The sequence below is a fragment of the Ischnura elegans genome, chromosome 2 (genome assembly GCF_921293095.1).
Source record: "Ischnura elegans chromosome 2, ioIscEleg1.1, whole genome shotgun sequence".
NCBI lineage: Eukaryota > Metazoa > Arthropoda > Insecta > Odonata > Coenagrionidae > Ischnura > Ischnura elegans.
Genome location: NC_060247.1, coordinates 107772560 through 107792165, shown reverse-complemented (window position 1 = coordinate 107792165; position 19606 = coordinate 107772560). Strand labels below are relative to the sequence as shown.

General features: G+C 36.4%; 1 protein-coding gene across 2 annotated transcripts in view; it reads right to left on the bottom strand.

Annotated features, from left to right (window-relative positions):
- Positions 1–13157: 13157 nt before the first annotated feature.
- Positions 13158–19606, bottom strand: part of LOC124154317 (homeobox protein PKNOX2-like) — a 559395-nt gene continuing 552946 nt past the window's right edge. For both annotated transcript variants that reach the window (XM_046527977.1, XM_046527978.1), the window contains exon 12: positions 13158–17622. In XM_046527977.1, coding sequence (XP_046383933.1) covers positions 17450–17622 — 173 coding nt within the window. In that variant the 3' untranslated portion in view covers positions 13158–17449. The remainder of the gene's footprint in view (positions 17623–19606) is intronic.

The following is a 19606-nucleotide window of genomic DNA, read 5'->3' as shown; positions in this document are numbered from 1 at the left end:
GGTAAGTAAACTTCAGGGTTGTTCTTATCGAGTAATGGACAATTAAGATCATTCTGTCAAATGAAACGTTTATAAAACTCTCTTACTTACTTACTTAGAACTCTGATAACGCGAATCTCGATATCTGGACAATCCGGAGAAAATCGACAAGCCTGGCACATTTTTTCCTCACCCCCATAACGAATTTTTAAGGGGGTTTGGGCCCCCTCAGGCCCCATGGAGTCGGCGCCACTGCATGTACAACTACTCTACAGTAAGTCCCAGGTTTTAAAGAATTGAAAAAATATAAAAATAAGCAAAAACATTACATCGAGAAGCTACTTTCATACTCGAAAATGCGATAGGCGTTTTGAAAAATGATGTAAACGGCGAATCCTAATATGGTGACAATTTGGCGCGTACACGAGAATTGCCTACCTAATCCATGCGATTGGATTCTCATTTGTATATTTCATTCCGCTTTCTACGGATAATGTCTGCACGCCAATGCAGTCTAAGAAGTTTTAGCTCATACGCCTTTGCCTCATATACTTATGTAAACCGGCAATCCTCTCGAGTGTTTTAGAGGGAAAAATAATATTTTTGATTCAAAATTGTAAATTATCATAAAATTAGGGGAAAATTTAACAGCTTATTAAAACAACTTGTCTGTTTCCACACTATTTTATTTTCACCGTTGTTTAAGTTGTTTTAATAAGCTGAATATCAAAGATTTCCACCGCATCACGCCGGACTCTGTATCTTTTATGAAAAGTTAACAGTTTGCTTTTAAGGTCTCATTATTTTAGGTCCTTCCCAAATTTCACATCACGACCAGAGGTGTCATGGTGCCGGAACGCCGTTCCGGCACTGGTTAACAAAAGACGTAATGGTCAAATAACACTTTCATCGATTTTGTTGCCTCAAAATTTCTAATTTATACATTCGTAACCAAAGAAAAAATTAAGTAATAAAATGCAAATAATGATTTGCGATGAAAAAACACAGAGTAATATTTCACTTCTAAAAAAAGTTAAGGAAAGTGCGTTCCGGCACTGCTAATTTTGCCATGACGTCACTGATCACGACTTCTCAAGAAATAGGAAAATAGAGTCCACGAGAATCACATATCACGAGCAAAATCATGAACCCGCCACAGGAGAAAAAATATGGCAGTCCACATGTTTGTCGATGAAGCAATGATATTTGATATGGGCTTTGATAAGATTTGATTCACTTGATTTAATTCGATTTGATAGGGCCAAGTTAAGGTAATCGAAAGCTGGGTGGAACTCATTCCCACAAGTTTCCTCATCCGGAACTCAATTCCTAGATGTAAGATCGAAATGTGTTGATGTTTCATTAGGAGGTTGATAATTACTTTTCACAAAATTTCCAGAAGATTCATGCTGACATACTTAATGAATAAGTCAACCATACTAAATTTTCAACACCTCGACTTCATTGCGTAAGTCGTCCCACATTTAAACACAGAAATGAAGGGGGATGTTTGAAGTAAAAACGCACGACAACTTATGCTATAGGTTTTATTAAATTGACGCCTCATGCATTAGCTGACATATCAGCTATTAGATATGATTCAAGCATTGAAGAAAGTCAATTTTCAAGATCAATATCGAGAGGATTCCATTCGATCTCTCTTTCACTTTGATTTTGCAAGTTTTGCATGTCACCAGTTACATACTCAGCTGCGTTTAATCATCTTGCTCCCTGCGAATAATTTCTCTCCTAACCTCTCCTGATTTATTGACCATGCAAAAGCTAACAAGTACGAATTCAAAGTGAAAAAGTAAAAAAAAATGCTGAATATTTTTTCAACAAAGTTGACGCAACTACTTCAAAATTTTCTCTAAAGCAAACCTTTCGCAAATTTGCATCACTGTCTTTTTGCGATAGCTGTTAACAAACATCCAAGGGCAAGCCTGTTGCCGAATTAACATGGTCGTCAAAACAATTATAATAAAAAAGTCCTACAGTATTCAGTTTGAAGCTAAAGGCCACGTAATTTGCGCATAATTTATATCGAATCGCGGGTGGGATTGCAAAATGCCCTTGGGAACTGTAAAAAAAATCCAAAAGCACGACATGCGTCCTCTCTTGTGAACCGCCGTTTCCATATTTCTCTGCGAGCATCAACATACTAATTCAGTGTCATAGTCTTCTGCTTTGATGAGTACTAGAACAGTACGATTTCGATCGATTGACGATAACTTTGTTGCAACCTGGTAAGTCTTGCCCTCTATTAACTTCTCCTTATGTATCTAATACAATGCTCTTTCCTATTCAATCGCAGTCTTTCCAGTTGCTCTATCATTATTAGGTATTCTTTCAATAGCGCTTTCACAACTGAATTACTACCCATCCTATTGGCGTGAAGTTCCTTTCTCACTACTCCTTTTTCACAACAATCGCCCCGCAAATGATATAACCATGATAAAAAATACATAAAAAGGAAGCAAAATAAGTAAATAAATGTAGTAAAATACTAATGAAATATAAATAATGGTATAATGTTATGTAAAAGAGAAGTTAATACCACCGATAATAAACGTAAAAAGCAGAGACTATAGTCTACTCTAGTATACGCATTACTAAAGAAATCAATTCAAAGTACAAATATTTTGGCGAATGCCGACAGTCACATCAGTCAGCAAGTAATGTAAAAAACCAGTTAATAAAATAAACAACTCTTTAACATGGTGATCCAACTCAAATATTGGTTTGGATAGATGGGTATTAAGCTGACTCCGAAATAAGTTACATGCGTGTGCATTACACACTTTCAGGACATTTCTTTTCGCACGGCCACCACCAACTTCGCGAATTTTATTGGGGGTGATCGAAGGCTTAAACCGGAATTTGAACTCGGCGCCCATCGAATGGACTACCTCTCTCCCAATAAACATCTTTTTAATCTCTTAGGATTTAAATAATGGACTGATATACAGCTTGCATCTATTTTATTAATTAAGCAATGATGTTCCCTTTGAACTACTCCAATGTTTCGCTAGCTACTTACAGCAGGCACTGGATTGATTTAAGACCTTCGGAAAAAATATTCGATACCATTGTTTCCTCGTGGAATAATAATTTTAAAAGTAAATTAAATGCCCGCGCATGACAAGATTCATAATTGACTTTCGAGGGAGAAATCTAAGCAGATTTGACCTTCAAGACAATTTCTGCTGAAAGCGACATGCTGGAGTTTCCCTTGTAGCGTACATTCCTCATCGTCAATGCAGCATGAAGATGGGCAATAAATTTTTAAGTTTCTAATGAATAATTCAAACTATCGAGGAAAAAAGCAGTTTTTTAAATCGCTTTTGATGAATTCAGATTTAAAAAATAGGAAAGTAACTGAGGGAAATCTTCGATAGTCATCCTCCCTCACACACATCAAAATCAATCAAACCGCAGAACTTTTAAAGGTTGAAATTTTATACGCTGAAAGAACTCGAAAATTTAACAACTTTTCCATCATACTGAAAGACATGTACACGAATGTACTGACTTCATCCTTGAATACTGGTGAATATACCGGCAGTATAGCTAACTTTGCATGCTTTTTAAGGATACCCAATAATTATTATTTTCATTTGCAGGAATGCGGAAATCAACAATAAATGACAGTTGCTCATATTCACTCGAAGGAAACTGGTATGGTATCAAAATGCCTTCCATCCTATAAAGCGGATTCCCGGAAAGTGTCGACGGTCGGAAGTGTCGAATATTGTTTTAAGTTTTATGTTTCAAGAAATTCTAAAGATAAAAGTTGGATAATTAATTATAATTGGAACCTCTTTACTCTGATAAACAGAAAAATCTATTTTTTGGCCACGTCTTACAATTAGATCGAATTCAATTAGACAAACCGCTCTGAAGTAAAATAGCAATATCATTCACAACTTCGAGTTATGGATTAAAAAACTTAATTTTGGTGACGACGCGTCCACTTCAGCCACGTGGAGAATTTTAAAAATATCGCAATATTTTAACCCATTCGGAAAGTTGGTAGCGTCATCAGCAAGCTAAGGTATAGATCAAAGGAAGGGAAGAACTACAGTGAACAGCCAAAACTGATCTGGCGAGAGAGAGAGATACCCGTGTTGTCAATATATTTCCTTGAAAAAGACAGTAAAAATGATTTTTCTCAGCGATACTGGAAGACATATTGATTTTGAAAGCTATAGAATTCAAGGCGGTTCATATAGCCATATAATTGCAATGCAGCCAGTTTGTGCGCTAAGCGCCACAGCTCCGAGATATACTGACAGAATTACGAAAACTACGGCGTCCACCAGCCATTCACAAGACAGTGGCGGATTGGGGGGGAGGAGGCCTCCCCCCCCCCCCCCGTAATTTCTGGAAAAATTGAAAACATTGGTAATATCTAATGAAAGTTTTTATTTCACCAGCGAATAAAAATATGTTTAAAAAATTGACGAATATCTTAAGGCCAGTTGTATACGCATTAAAAGAAGTATCGCACACCACCAAGGCAACGTAAAAAGTAATCAACCACCACACCCTCCCCCTACCAAAAAATAACACCCTTTATTCGCCCATGACTTAACAAAACTAAAACTGATGATAGCAAAAGTTTTTTCCGAGTAAAAAAGTATACGACATGATGAGTAATCAATTTTATTACTTGAAATTGCTTGGTGGAAAGTGAGGGAACAAATTCAACTCATGGTAACTCGCCGATTCCATTTATGCAAATTGATGGAATCGTCGAGTCTCACAAAAAGTATCCAATATTTCTCATAAATCAGAATTATTTATTTGCAATTCACAATGCAGTCCAAGGATACACCTGAAACTACCCAATATCTGACGCACACCCTTGTGCATAAACTTAAATTCACTACTATTTCACCTGCAGGGCCATACCATTCAAATTCATAGAGGCAAAGGCATAGCGAGGGGGGTCCAGACCTCCCTCCCGAAATATAAAAACACAATTACTTAGTTTCATCATAAAAGAAAACAAAATATTGAAAAATCATCAATTTACATAAGATTTATTTGAAAAATGAAGAGTTTTCAATTATGAACAGTGTTGAAAATAGTTTAAGACCCTCTAATTAGGACCCTGTTTTTCAAAAAATTTTCCCTCGGACCCCCCTGGTTTTTGAGTCCCCTCCCCACAATCGAAATCACTGGCTATGCTGGCATTTCAGAAAAGTGCATTGTGGATATTTCTGAAAAAATATTTGCTGCTGGTCTTAATGAATGATTTTCAAATTGGCCAATTTAATAATTCTGATTTAAATTACTTTGAATTTTTAGGAATAAAAAAATAGCGATTTTGGAAAGGTATGGAAAAACTGGATTTTCTAATGCCTATAATTTGGACAAAAACAGGGATAGAATATTTATTTTTTTATTTTGAAGTTATATTTTATTATTTTCACTTATTTGAAATAAAAAAGTTTAAATTTGATTAGGATGTGTCATAAAAATTTCACAATTGTTTTTAAATAACACAATTAAGTTAACTTCAGCAATTTATTTTGCAACCATAAAAAGTTTATTAAGAAAATAAATTGACTTGATCCATATTATATACATTTATATATTATTATTATGTATATTATTTATGCGCATGTTAGCAGAAACCTATATTTTGAATACCTCCATTATTGTTGCACTTCCATCAACTATGACTTTGGAGTATGGCAAAATGAAATTTTTGCATATTGCAAAGCTTTTTATTCCACACATCTCTAAACAATTGTGGAATTTACAATACACATCCCATTCACCTTTAAACTCTTTCCCAATCTAATCAGTGAGAATAATAAAATATCATATCAAAAGAAGGAAATTTTTAAGTTAGTCTTATTTTTGCCTAAATTATAGGCATTTGAAAATAAACTGTTTCCCCCTATTTTTCAAAAATAGTAACTTTTGGCATTTTTATTCCATTAACTTCATGGTGACTTAAATCAGAAAAATAATTTGGCCAAATTGCTTATCATTCATGCAGCCCCTCAATGCCTTTCTTGTAAAATATCCATAGTGACCCCACTCACCCAGTATGAATTGGAATGGAATATTTAATATTTCTGTCATTGCCGTCTTATTGTTACCAAATAGGGTGGTTTTTCTATTTTTTTTTATTGCCTACATCGAAAGATTATTACTCCTGCAGTACGTATTTCACGCTTTTAGATTTTTAAGTGACGATATCTATTTTTGCGATTAAATGAAAAGTGAAAATTTTCTAGCGCGCGAAAACGCGACGCTTAAGTATGAATGTCAGGAAATCTCTCCGTGTGGCGTATTTCTGGTTCCCGCTGCCACCTTGTGAGGTGACCTTGAGGCGAGTTGAGCGCTGATACGACGCAGGCTGCTAGCGGGTAGCTGAGTACCCTGCTGGCTGGTAGCGATTGGCTTAAATAAGGATTATTAATACCTTATCAAATTAAGAAAACTTTCCGAACTTAGGTAATTTTAATGGGTGATTATTAAGAGATGTTTCCCTGAGCTCTGTGACTCATACATGCATTGGTAATCTCAGACAATGTAAAACTCCTATCCTCTCGTGTAAAAAATAGGTCCCTGTGACATCACGTGGAGTGGCATCGCATGGGCGCCAATCTGGCCCTTTTCAAATGAGGATAAAAATGGATCATTGCCATTTGTCTAAACCGTTATTTCTAAAATGAAATAATTTGTATATTATGAATACAGTAATGGTGGGTAACGAATCGCAATCAATTATTTTCGTTTTCTTAGATGAAGGAAACTACCCTATTCCAGGTATGACCGACCACACCAGGAGTCATTTACCCCAGAAACAATGCACAATTTTATATTGCCTCAGTAGGTACATATTAGCATCACAACCGAATTTCTTTGGGACCAATGAATTGAAAAGTCTCATGTGTTGCTCCTCTTGCCAGCATTAATGAGTAATGGCTCCACATACCAGCCATTTGGTCACATTATATGAACAATTAATGACACAAGTACATCTGTATGACTGAAATTATAAAAAATTACAATTTCTTTAATGGACATCCAAGAAAATGACTACCCAAGGGTATTCAATAAGACTTGACTTTTGATACTTCAGGGATTGTCAACTCCTAAAAACTTCTAAGTGTAGCCCCATTTATCGAAATGTATAGCCAATGAATATAAAAGTTACAATCACTCAGCTCATTGTATAATGAAAAATGAAGATAGCACTGAAAAATCCAAGGGTTTTTCTCCATCCAATTTGAAGGTCAAATCCATGATTAGCTTGGTATGAAATACCTCCCTAGGTTAAGATATTTCCAGGAAATCAGTTTTGTCCTGTATGAAAATCACTGTGGAGTCCAAAAGAGCAAGTTATTGTACTTGACAAAGAAAAAATGGAATTCTGAGCACTGCTGAATTATTAAATTGTCAAGAATTAAAAATTAACAGCAGCTTTACTTGAAATTTTATCCTTTTTCAAAAATGCATCTGTAGTGGACTCAAGCCCATTTTAAACAAGGCATGTAATTGCATATCCCAATGCACATACAAATGTGCATTTCAAATGCAGATGTTGCCACCCACTTTTCATGAGTTAGAGATGTCATTAGAGTTATGGCTCATTTACTCGTTTATACTTCCATTGAGAGAAGGATTCACTCAGAAAGAGTGTCAACAATATCAAACCATACACACAGCCTATGCACAAGGCTGATGAGCAGTGGAGAAAAGACAACAGGTTCAGCATGAGCTGCAATTGAAGCTATGTCGTGCCTTTAATTTTCCCTCGCTCATTAAATACTGATTGCTCGTTTGAAATAAAAATTAACTCTTATCTAACATCTTATAGATAACCAATATCTGAAACTATATTGCAATATAGTTTCAGATATTGGTTATCTATAAGATGCATGGGTTGAAATAGCTCAAGAGAAACCTTTCAAGTTCTTCACTGTCGATTGGCTGCTCAAGAACTACTTCTTGTCTCAACCCTATTGGAAAAAATCTGCCGATTCAATTGAAAATTTCAATTGAATTCAACAGAATATCGTATTGGATGGTCAATGGCAAATTTTTGAAAAATGACAAGCCTGGAAATACATTTTGCATCACTTTTGGCACTAAATATTAAACTTTAAGCAGATGCAGCAATTATATGTAAAAACTAGACAATATAGCTTTAAATATTTATTATTTCTCTGAGGCTTTGAGGGGGGATTTATCCCCTTATCCCCCATAGTTACGCCACTGCCCCCCTGTGAGCCTTAGAAAGAGGCTTATTCATCGTATTTACGTAGTTTATTTTGATAAATACTCGTACAAAATTACTGTTTGAGTCCTCTAAATCACATTTTCAACATCAAAAATTCCAAAAAATTTCGTTGGAGAACACCCCTTTGCCCTGAGGTGTTTCCCCTCTATACCAGAAGGGCCATAAAACCTCCGTTAACCCCCACCCCATTTCAAAATCCTGGCTACGCTACTATACATATTTACACATGGTATGCATTGACCTCATTAACCAATATTATTTTATTGCAACCTATAATAGAATAAGAAACCTGTATTTTTCTGTTTTTCAAGCGATCACCTCCTTTTTGAGCCACTTGTAGCATAAGAATCAATGGCTTCTACACATTTGCAGAGAAGTTGATGGCATCACAAACTCCTGGCGGACAAGTCACAACTAATCAGACATTCCTCTCCTCCTCACATCAGCTTTGCACGGTTTGTTATTAGTAGCATTGAATAGATCCATTCCTACACCCTATGAGCAGTTCTTTTTTAAAGAATTGATGACCCAAGACTCAAAGGTTGTCACAAACTCCCGAAAAGTGGATAAAAACCTTTGTACTAACGTATTTGGAACCCAATTAGCAAATTATAAGTCATTGAGATAAGGTGAAAGGAAGAAATAAGGAAGGCGCTTATCAAGTAAGCTTGTCATGGGTTTCTTACGGCCAGGCCGACAAACATCCAGAGTAATGACAAAATGGATGCCAAACTTTCAGCACTTCCATATATTTTGTTTTTATTCCATCGTTTTAGAGCATTCATTAAGGAATTTATGTATAAGAATAATTTTTCCATTCTTGGCACTTCTAAAATATGAGTAGAAATAACGTCATACGGCCATAATTTGAAAATCATTCACATTCATGAACTGATCTGATGAAATGACGGTCGTAAGAAAAACACATAATTTCACAAGAATAGCAACGTAAATTAATATAAAAATGCTGGAAGGAATCTCTTATATACATATTGTATTCATCCCGTTATCAGGCCATAAATTCAATTTCATAAATGTTGTATTGTGTGGACCTTGAATACCTAATTTCAGTTTTTCATGCACCTACCAACCAAGATTTTCTAAATATGTAATTGGATTTTAAAGTGGTAACTGCATACATGTACATAAATGCATATCAAACGTGGAGAAACGTGTAGTTTTGACATACCTGGTTCAGTGGCGGCACGTGCGCATACGCATGTTAGCAAGTGCACACCCAAAGATGATTAAATTATAAAAGAAAACTACCGTATATCTCCGAATATAGCCCCCCCTTTTTTTCCAAAAATGGCCGCGGAAAAGTAAGGGGGGGGGACTATAATCGAGTGTAATCCAGTTTAGCATACTAAAGGTGACCATAAAGTTATAAATAACGGCATAATGGCTAATGTTCTCGTAGTCTTTCTATTTGAGTATATTTATGAGGATTATAATCGGAGATATTAGTAAATACTGCCACGTTTTACCGGAAATTAAGACAATTTTTACCACAACTGTTGTACAGATACGATTCTTCCTATTCAAATAGCATATCGAATATGCGTTTTCACGGAATCCATCGGGTAGCCGCTAATTTTTCTTGGAAAAGTATTGTTAGAATAATTCAATCGACACTGATCACTTAATGACGCAAAACAGTAAATAATTAAAATGAAAACTAAACACACACTATCATTACATTAATCGAACACTAGAATTGAATCAATAGTGTATGTACCCGTCGCTCATTTATTAATTACATGATTTAAATAATTGCGAAAAATAAACAGATAAAGTGAACCTTTCGTGACGATTTAGCATTTCATTGCGTCCGTAGCTACTATACGTCCATGTGCCCGTGCGGTTCGTGTTTACAACCACTACCTTTACCGCCTTCGCAGGACAAGAATGCGCAATAGGTGATGCATTTGTTTCTGAAAAGGCGCAATAATCGACGACTTTAAACCAGAAGCGCCGGCATTACTGCATTTGATCGAAATACAGCGACTCAGCATCGAAAGTGTGATCAATTTATTGAGGATTATCTTCAATTCGCCAGGGTAAGTAGGATCGATAAATTACGTCGCATAACGTTTCGCAATTATTTCCGCGATATTTTCTTTATTAAAAATAATTTTACGTTCAACAGTGAGGTGATGGATCAAGTAGAAAGATGAGGATCAATCCTGCGGCAGATTAGAGGCCATCAAAGACGGAGTTACGATGCCAATTTAAAAATAGCCGTTGCAGAATACGCCGTAAATCATAGTATTTACAGCGCTTGCAAAGCGCTAATACATCGCGGAAGTCATTTCGGGGGTCTCGGTGCGGCAGATTCAAAGAATTAGAGGAAAATATCGTCGAATTTGTGCGCAAATGCAGAGCAGAAGCTCTTTGAGTAACTTATGCAATGATTCGCGACGAGGCATTGAAAATTGATATAATTTTTTTCAGTTTTAATGTTTGTTGGAAAAAGTTTATTTCTTAATTTTATTACTTTGATATTTGTAAGTCCTGTAGTTTAATTATTTTGCTTAGCAGGCATTTGATGGCAATATTTTTATAATATTTATAATTTATTTAGATTTCCTAAATTCTTCAGGTCACTTGGATTTGTGATGACTTGATGGGTGTGTTACACTGGATCTAAGGAAGTTTCAGGGCCAAATGCAATACTGTTATTATGGGCTTTAAGTTAAAGCTTATATATTGACATTGTCTGTAGTCATTTGGAAATCAAAAATATTATAAATAATTTGTGAAGGTTTAAAAAATACAATAGCCTTGGATACTTAAAAATTTTTCTCATTTCTTCATTACATCTGGTTAAGGAACTATAAATTACTGATACATGCAATGGATCACAACATGTTTTAGGTATAGTTATTTTGTTGTGATGGAAAATATGTGAACAGATTTGTTCTTAATCTTCACAGAAAATAATAGTTTTTATCGAATCTAGAATCTTAACTTGCTAACCACAGAAAAATTGCCTTCCTTTACATTTAAAAATTTTTCCCAAAACTGAGGTCTCAAAATTGGGGGGGGGACTATATTCAGAGGGGGACTATATTCGGAGATATAAGGTATTCCTTAGCAACGAGAAAGATAAAAGTACTGTCTGCATATGCAAGAAACATGAGCCTCCGAACGCTACAGCTATCTCCTTTTCGAATTCACCGCTCTACAAGTGTGCGATCCCGTGGCATCATGCCGGGTACATTTTCGGTCTGTGTGATCGCTTGATGGTGCTCTGGCGGGACGAGGTAAGCGGGGGGGGTATGTGCTGTTCAAATGGGTGATGGGAGCAGACTCAAAACAATGCGAGTGCACACGCGCATATTTTTGGTGACTGACTAGCAGGTAGTGTAGTGGTGTAGCCGCCACCTACATTACCTGCGCCCAGGATCCTAGTCCAACTACAGAGCTATCTGTATGGCCGTTTTCTACACTACTTCCTCATAGGGTGTAAGGAAAAAAGAATGAATTTCAACTACCGTCACTTGTAAAGGTGTGTTGAGAATAATTATTTTCATGCATGCTAATATTATTTCTGTTCATGCAATTTTAAGGGTAGAATGTACCAGTGATATGTTTTGCTTGCTATGTATTCTATTACGATGAAATATGATGCTCATGGATTAGGATTAACATAATATAATTAAATCATCCTATACATCTGCTCTAATGGACACCCTAGATAAATTACCACCAGCCGCCACTGACCTGGTTAATAGTCAACTTCTGTCTTGCCGAGTTATTACCATTACGCCGAGGACGCACTTGCATAATGCTTTATATCTTCACCAGCCGGTTGCTTGCAGTTGTTAATTTTTTTCTATTTAAGGGAAAATCTGTTATCAGTTGTTAAGCTCTTATAAAGACTCTCTGAATTTCACCGGTACACTATAATTCATGTCGGGATGAGCCGCGTATCATGTGTAGTACACTGTTCAACTGCCTTTGGCACTCCAACAGAAGCGACTTACATTGCCTGAGGATATTTGACGGCATTCCTTACCTATTCTTCCCTAAAATCTTACCCTTGCCTTATATAAGCCCCCTAGCTTACGATAAGCATCTTATCAATTTTTTCCGTATGATAACCATAAGAAACAGATTACTCTCTTACTTTGTGCTATCTGGGAATGTACAAGAGATAAGGTAAATGAGGAATATTTTTTTCCATTTCCATCTAATGCATTCTTTAAATGAATCATAATTTCAGATCTGAGTGCACAAATTCAGGGCTGCAAATCAGATGAGCAAAAAGTTTCCCAGCGTGAAACACCCTCCAAAGGGGTATATTTTAGAGAATACCTTCCCTGTTCTTGTAGTCACAAGAAGGTCTAAAAAAGTAAGAATTTCTCAAGTTTTAGCGAGTTGATAAGTCTTGAAAGAAACATCAAGATTCCATGAGCAAATAACACTGCTAATATTATGTTTGGAGCAGACTTTGCTTATTGAGAAGCTATCAAAGGGTAAAAAAGTCCAAACTAGTGGCTAAGTCACCAATGGTGTAATGTAAGAGTGGCTGATCGTTGTCCTTGTGAATTTGGTCTCCAAGTGGATGACAAGCCACCTAGAGACCAGTGCATCAAAAAAATAATTGAGTAGACTGCAATCAAAGACAAAGACTAAGACAGAAGATATAAAGGTCCATTCTTCTAAATGAATGCTTTGAAAGCATTTTCCTTCATAAGGCTAGTGTGCAAAGGTGTTAAATTAATGATGCTAGACTCAGGCTATACAGTAATCTTCCAAGAATAAACTGCACTGCATAACACAGCACAATTTGAAAAATGAATAATTTTCTCTAATGTATGAGGTAACGTATTTCAACTGATTTCATTGGCCTCCGTTCTGAGAATCAGGAACCACAACACAGGAGAAGAAAGGAGACTTCTGCACATGCACTTGCATTACGGCATTCATCTAGAAACCATTTTTAATTATAGTATATTTAAATAAAAATTTGATAAATTTACATATTTATCAGTACAGTATTGGCATTTGAGAACACTGCAAAAATGGTACTGGAAGGAAATATGCAAGAGACAGCTGCACCTAGCATAACCCTCTGTCACCAACTCCTACAGAGGCAAATGGGTACAAGAAGACTTTTATTACCTATTAATTCATAATGTAATAAACTTATCACTTCAATCAAAGTACAATGGAAATACTGATGCACAAGAAAACAATTGAGAAATATAGAGTACATCACACCTTCCACCAGTCTTTTTCGTGAAATTTTTTCAAAGAGATTCCTCATGAGAAAAAAGGAAACGTTTTGTAGGACATAAAAAATACCAAAGACTTTTATTGTTATCTACAAAGCTTCAGAAGAATCAATTCAGTTATTGCAAAAGAATCAATTTACTCATTCACAACAACTCAAAATACTCCATACACTTATCACAGACAGGTATGCATGAGAACTCACATTCTTCATAAGATATATCATTTTACAGTTTAGAGTGGGCTGATGCAAGGAATACCAATGCATAAGCCACTTAAATACGTATACTGATGAAAGCATAGTGAATGCTTCAAAAAAGGACTCATTTCCTCACTCAGATGATTCCAACACAACAGCTAAAAAGAGTTTCACCTGCTGAATGTTGAAATCTCACTTTCACCCACAAAATGCAACAAAAAACTAATAACCTAATTAACATGAGTATAAATGTAGAGGTAAATATGTATCATTTGAAAATGAGCATTTTTTTTCTAACCTCCCTATTTTGTACAAAGAGGTTGACGAATGCAAACCATAAAACACGGCAGTCCTTCTTGCGGCCATTCCAAAACTTTTTCTAACAGTCAAAACTAATCAGCCATCATAGAATCCTTGGCTTTGGACATGGGTAAGTCAAGAGTCATCATTGACTCACGTTGCTTTCGTATCACCAAACACCATGAGCAACATTTGACAAGCACATCCATAGAGAAATTCTTTGCATGACAGGAGAATTGATTTGGGCAAAACATTTTAACATACATTATCATATTCACTGGAAGGCTCAGCATGAAGTAATTTTACGTATACATTAGATGAAAACCATCTTCACGTGGGAGATCCTCAAATTTCTTTAGCAAATGAAGACGAAGAAAACTTGAATTATAGGAAATCTGCTCCCGTTCCAAAGAAACCGTTAGATTGCAGGTATAAAGACAACGTGTGAGAACACAAACAAATTACATTCGTAACAAAACTCACAAGTTGATTGGATATCACCAAGTGATCGTATACCATTATCAAAGGCCAAATTAAAACCTGTAATAGTAGGCAAGTATACTTTATCCATTAAGGAATAAATCTAGGCACATAGGCAAAAATATTCAATTAGTATTGCTCCATTTACATTTAACCATTTTCTAATTGGGTCTCATAACCTGAGAAACATCGAAAAAAAACCCATAGACAACGCAAGGAAAAAAAATGTTGATTTACAATCAATAAGTCTATGGCACATTTATGTAGTGGCAGGTTTCATAAATCTTTCTTAGAATAAGAAGGCTGGACATTATATGAAAAACAACTAAACATTTTTTAGGGAAAAATTAGAAATATATCCTATCTTTCAAAGGTATTCATACACAATAACTGTAGATTATTGAAGTGCAATTCTGTACAGAAATGTAGACATTTTTACACTTCATTGACAATTGAGAAATATTTTCAAAATAATGTTGATTACACTCCTATCAAAATATGTTCATTCCTTTCAATAGTAACTTCAAAAACAGACTATTACAATACTAACTGCACAAACTGTTGAAGGCATACTAGATAATTTAGGCAATTAAATGAAATAATGCAGGCATATATTCATATATGACAGTAGGCACATCTGATTTAATATTACAAAAGAAGTCCCAACACAGAAAAGGAACTTTAGTTAAATAGAGACTGCATGCACTCTTCAACTTTTCTTGATCAGCTGCTAACAAATGGTTGAGAAAAAATAATCAAAAACTTATATGCACCATAAAAGATAAAGAATATTGGCCTCGTAACAAATTAACCATAAAAAACTGCTTATAGAGGGATGGAAATCTTGAGACCAGAATGAGATCACGTGTAACTATCTCAAGTTTACTCCAAGAAGATTGTGACTCACCAATAATTTCCCACTGATAATGCAATTAAAGCACTGCAAAAAAGCACCAAGTACATACATAATTTATTCCCTGAATGGACATATGTATTCTGTTTCTTGATAATCAAACCAAAGAACAGCGTAAATCACAAAAGAAAATAAACAACCTCTTTGAACATAACAAATACATGAAAATACAGCAGAATGATTCATTGACACACTCATACACACAGTTTTACAATAATGGCTGTACACAGAAATCTGACCTAATTGATTCACTTAAAAGGTCCTACTGTGAAACACAAACTTTATCATGGACTTATAGCACTCTCATGTACGCTATTATCAGCAATAAAAATTCTTGCGTTATTATTCCAACCATATGGGTCAAACCTACATGCCTCGAAATTGAAGTAAACACTTTCCTCCAACTTTCGCAATTTTTTCTTCTTACCAATTTGTAATTGAAAAAATTAAGTAATCATCAGACCATTTGAAATATCGTATACAAGACTAATTGGCACAATTTTTTGTAAGTTTTCTGAAGGAATGGAACCAACTGTATTCAGTCGATAATAATTCCTGGCATACAATAGAGCATTTAATAGACAATAAATGCCTACCAACTCAAACACTGCTTTAACATTATTGGATAGAACATTTAGAAGGAATTCCTAAAATCAAAGATCTTGTAAGTTTCTCACAAATGCGAAGCCCATTAAATACATACTTCCGAACATTTTCCCAAATAGCTACTGCCCACATAACTAGGGCGAACATCACTTACAAGTTCAAGCACATTGAACGTGGGAATGCAGCTGTAGGCTCCCTTCTTATCATTCAAAAAATGAGGAACTTTATCCAACTATATAAATAGAGGGCAAATAATTCCCTCAAAATTATTATGATTTACATGCTGACTTTCACAATCATTGTTGAGTAAATGGCATTATGAGGTCTGAACTTGTTTCATACGTATACATGAGTGAGGTATGAGGGGTGCAGTTCACCCCATTTGCTCACGTTAACTGACGTGAACAGAGGACGGGGATGAAGAGACATGTATAAAAAAAATATCTGCAATTGCCTCTGGGACAGCCAACAATAAATACTCTCAAAACAAACAAATAGACAAATATGTCACCATTCATGACTCTCACGTATATTATGAACAAGAGCAAGATGCGATCACATCCGCTCCTCCATTAGTGTTGAATTTTGACACGAATTACTCTTCAGATAGTCCTGTACTTGAAATTTTCAAACTTCCATTTGCTCCGCCAAAGGTAATAATCCCAAAAAAGTTTCTTCATATAGTTCTGGATGACATCATTAATCTAGGAGCTCCCAAGCACATACATTACCTAGAGCTAAAAGTATGCTTAAAAAATCTGACTCTTTCGCTTCCACACGATTACATTATCCAGAAAGACTTCAAAAGGGCTTTTTTTCGAGACTCAAATCAAATCACCCCTTTATTTTGATCATGGACGATCGACCATGATCATGGAACTACCACCCAAAGATCTTGGATTGCAACCCATATCTAGCACACAAAAATGACAGGAGATGCCACTTGCAATGGGCTTCAAGATCGACGGATTCCCATATTTAGAATAATCAAAGGACTAGCCAGCCAAAGGCAATTTTTGAGTCACCTCCTTTTACACGCCACACCACAATATCCACCTGAATCACTGGAAGATGGCGGAATAATTGTCACCGTCAGATCCAAATTCTCGCGCACCACTCACATTAGAACATAGAGAGATAAGAGAGAGAGAGAAAGAGAGATATTTTTTGAGAACGAGAAAAAGAATGGGAATTTGGAGGAGGACTCTTACTCTGAAAGGATTGCCCATATGTGTTCCACTGTGTCCAACACTAGGAAGATTCAAACGATGTGGCACTGATGTATCCACACGAATTCAGCACCCTTAAGTTTTCCCCCTTCCTCAACTTCGATTACTCAGGCTCACTGGAAGCAGTGGGGGTACATGGTGTGGCCGAGGGTCGACGGATGGGGCAGGCCGAGGAGAGGCAGGGGGTGTCCCGTGGGGATGGAGAGGCGAGGTGCGACCAGCGCCAACGATTCCTGTCATTGGGGCGGCGAGTCGCCTCCGCTCGCCCCACTGTTGCTGCAGCACTCCACCTTGGGTCCCTCTCCGTCCTGGCTGCTCTCTCCCCCCTCCTCGTCACCCTCCTCACCCCCGGCGTCCCCCTCCTCCTCCTCGTCTTCTTCGCTCTCGTCCTCACCACCACTGCTTAAGCCTGAATTGAAAAAAGAGCAACAAAAGGTGTGAATACATATGCATGCAGGATTAATTGGTGAATAACGCACACAATTAAAGAGCACGTTCACAAGTGTTCAGCAACATATTGTAACACTTATTTTTGAGTTGCTTTGGGTTGTTTTGAGTTGGATTTTGGTGTGACGATGGATAGAAGGAGGACAATGGCGCAAACAATAATATGCAGCAGAGGTGGAGTGGGGCGATTGTTGTTGACGGCGCGGGATGGGTGTAGAGGAGTTGGATTGTAATAGTTATGGCGTACGTTTGTCTCTTCGCTCACGAGTTTGTTTATAAAGTGTTTAAAGTTTTTATAAAGTAACGTGTAATAAAAATATTTATAAGTGCAAACAAGAGAAAATAAAAATTGTTACAATATAGTAGAGCAATATAATGAAGAGTGTAATGAATTATCCATGATTAAAACTCAAATGGTAATTTCCACACTTTTTAATTTTACACTTAACGACCAACCATGGTTTCGACACTTAGTGTCATTTTCAAGGATTAAATGTTGTTAAGTGTTAAATTAAATAGCGTGGAAATTACCATTTGTGTTTTAATCTTGGATATAGCATTATTCCACAAAATTAAGCCTAAAACGATGTTATACGTAGTGAAGCGAATAAAACTTTTTGCCGAAAATAAAACAGCTTGGGGTTGTGAACTTCATTTCTTCCCATCCTTGCTTTCCTATCACTGCGCACCCCTCCTTTTTTCATCCCCCATCCTCCTTTGGGAGTGTATGGCTGCTAGGTATATTAATTTTTTATTTTACCTTAATCACCCCAAAAACAGGAAAATTAGGCATTTAAATAGAGGGGGTTACAACACATAATAACGTATGACCACAAAAATCCATGCCTTGAATGGGGAAAACCTACTCGGACAGGATTCAAACCCTCAACCCAGGGTTTGACAGGCAAGGATATTATCCCACCAACACCGAAGCGAACTATATAATGACAACATAGCTGCACCAGAATTTATAATTTATATTTGATTTTATGATGATGGCATACATCAAAAGTGTTGTATATAATTTTCATCATTAAAACGCAGTGGATGGTGCAAAAAGTTTTATTTCCTTCGAGCAAAGATCAAAAGCAAAGTTATTGATTGCATTAGCTCTGACTTAGTCAAAGTGACATCCAGCACCCATCAAGAAAGTATAATTGTCCCCCCAACTTTGTTATCCCCCCAACCTCTATCATTCCCCAAAGTATCGTTTTCCTGCAATGATTTTATGAAGATCATGGTCCCGGTGATGTATTTTCCAGCATCCATCATTTGACATAACTCCCATCTCCCTCTGACGCATTCCTCCCCAGGCACCCCAGATCATGGTGAGTGCAGGTTTTATGTTACAAAGACCATAAATAATTAACTTCGAAAGAAAGTATCAAGTCATGCAAGAATAATAGAATTGTTTCACCCCTCCCCCTTTCTCGCCCACAGACCTTTTTCAGCCAACCTGTGTCAAAAGTTCCCTGTTTCTGGAGGTCAACTGCTGCATGAGTTACCTATTGGCTGAATAGGTGTCAAACAATGACTTTCAGAAACTGGAATAATGCTTTTATTGGATTGAGATATTAGTAATGTGCACATGATTCTAAAAAGAATGAGACCAAACACGACACATTTCTGACATTATTTAACCTTTTTAGCAAGGAAATAGTTGGCAAATAGGATGGAGGCTTAGCATTCTGGCAAAATTCGAGACACTTACGGTGGAGCTTCTCAGCAGTTGATGAGGCATATTTTTCCGTAAAAAGGGTATCAGGATACAATCTAAACTTATTATATAAATCTCACTTGTCAGAGTCACTGACTAAGGGATATCTTCTCAGGATATTTTGTTACTCCCTACAAGCCATTCCAATTCATCTGCTTATCTGGTGCTACGCTTCTTAGAAATGAATAGGTAATTTTCCTTCTCTTTACGACAAAAAATTTCATGGCAC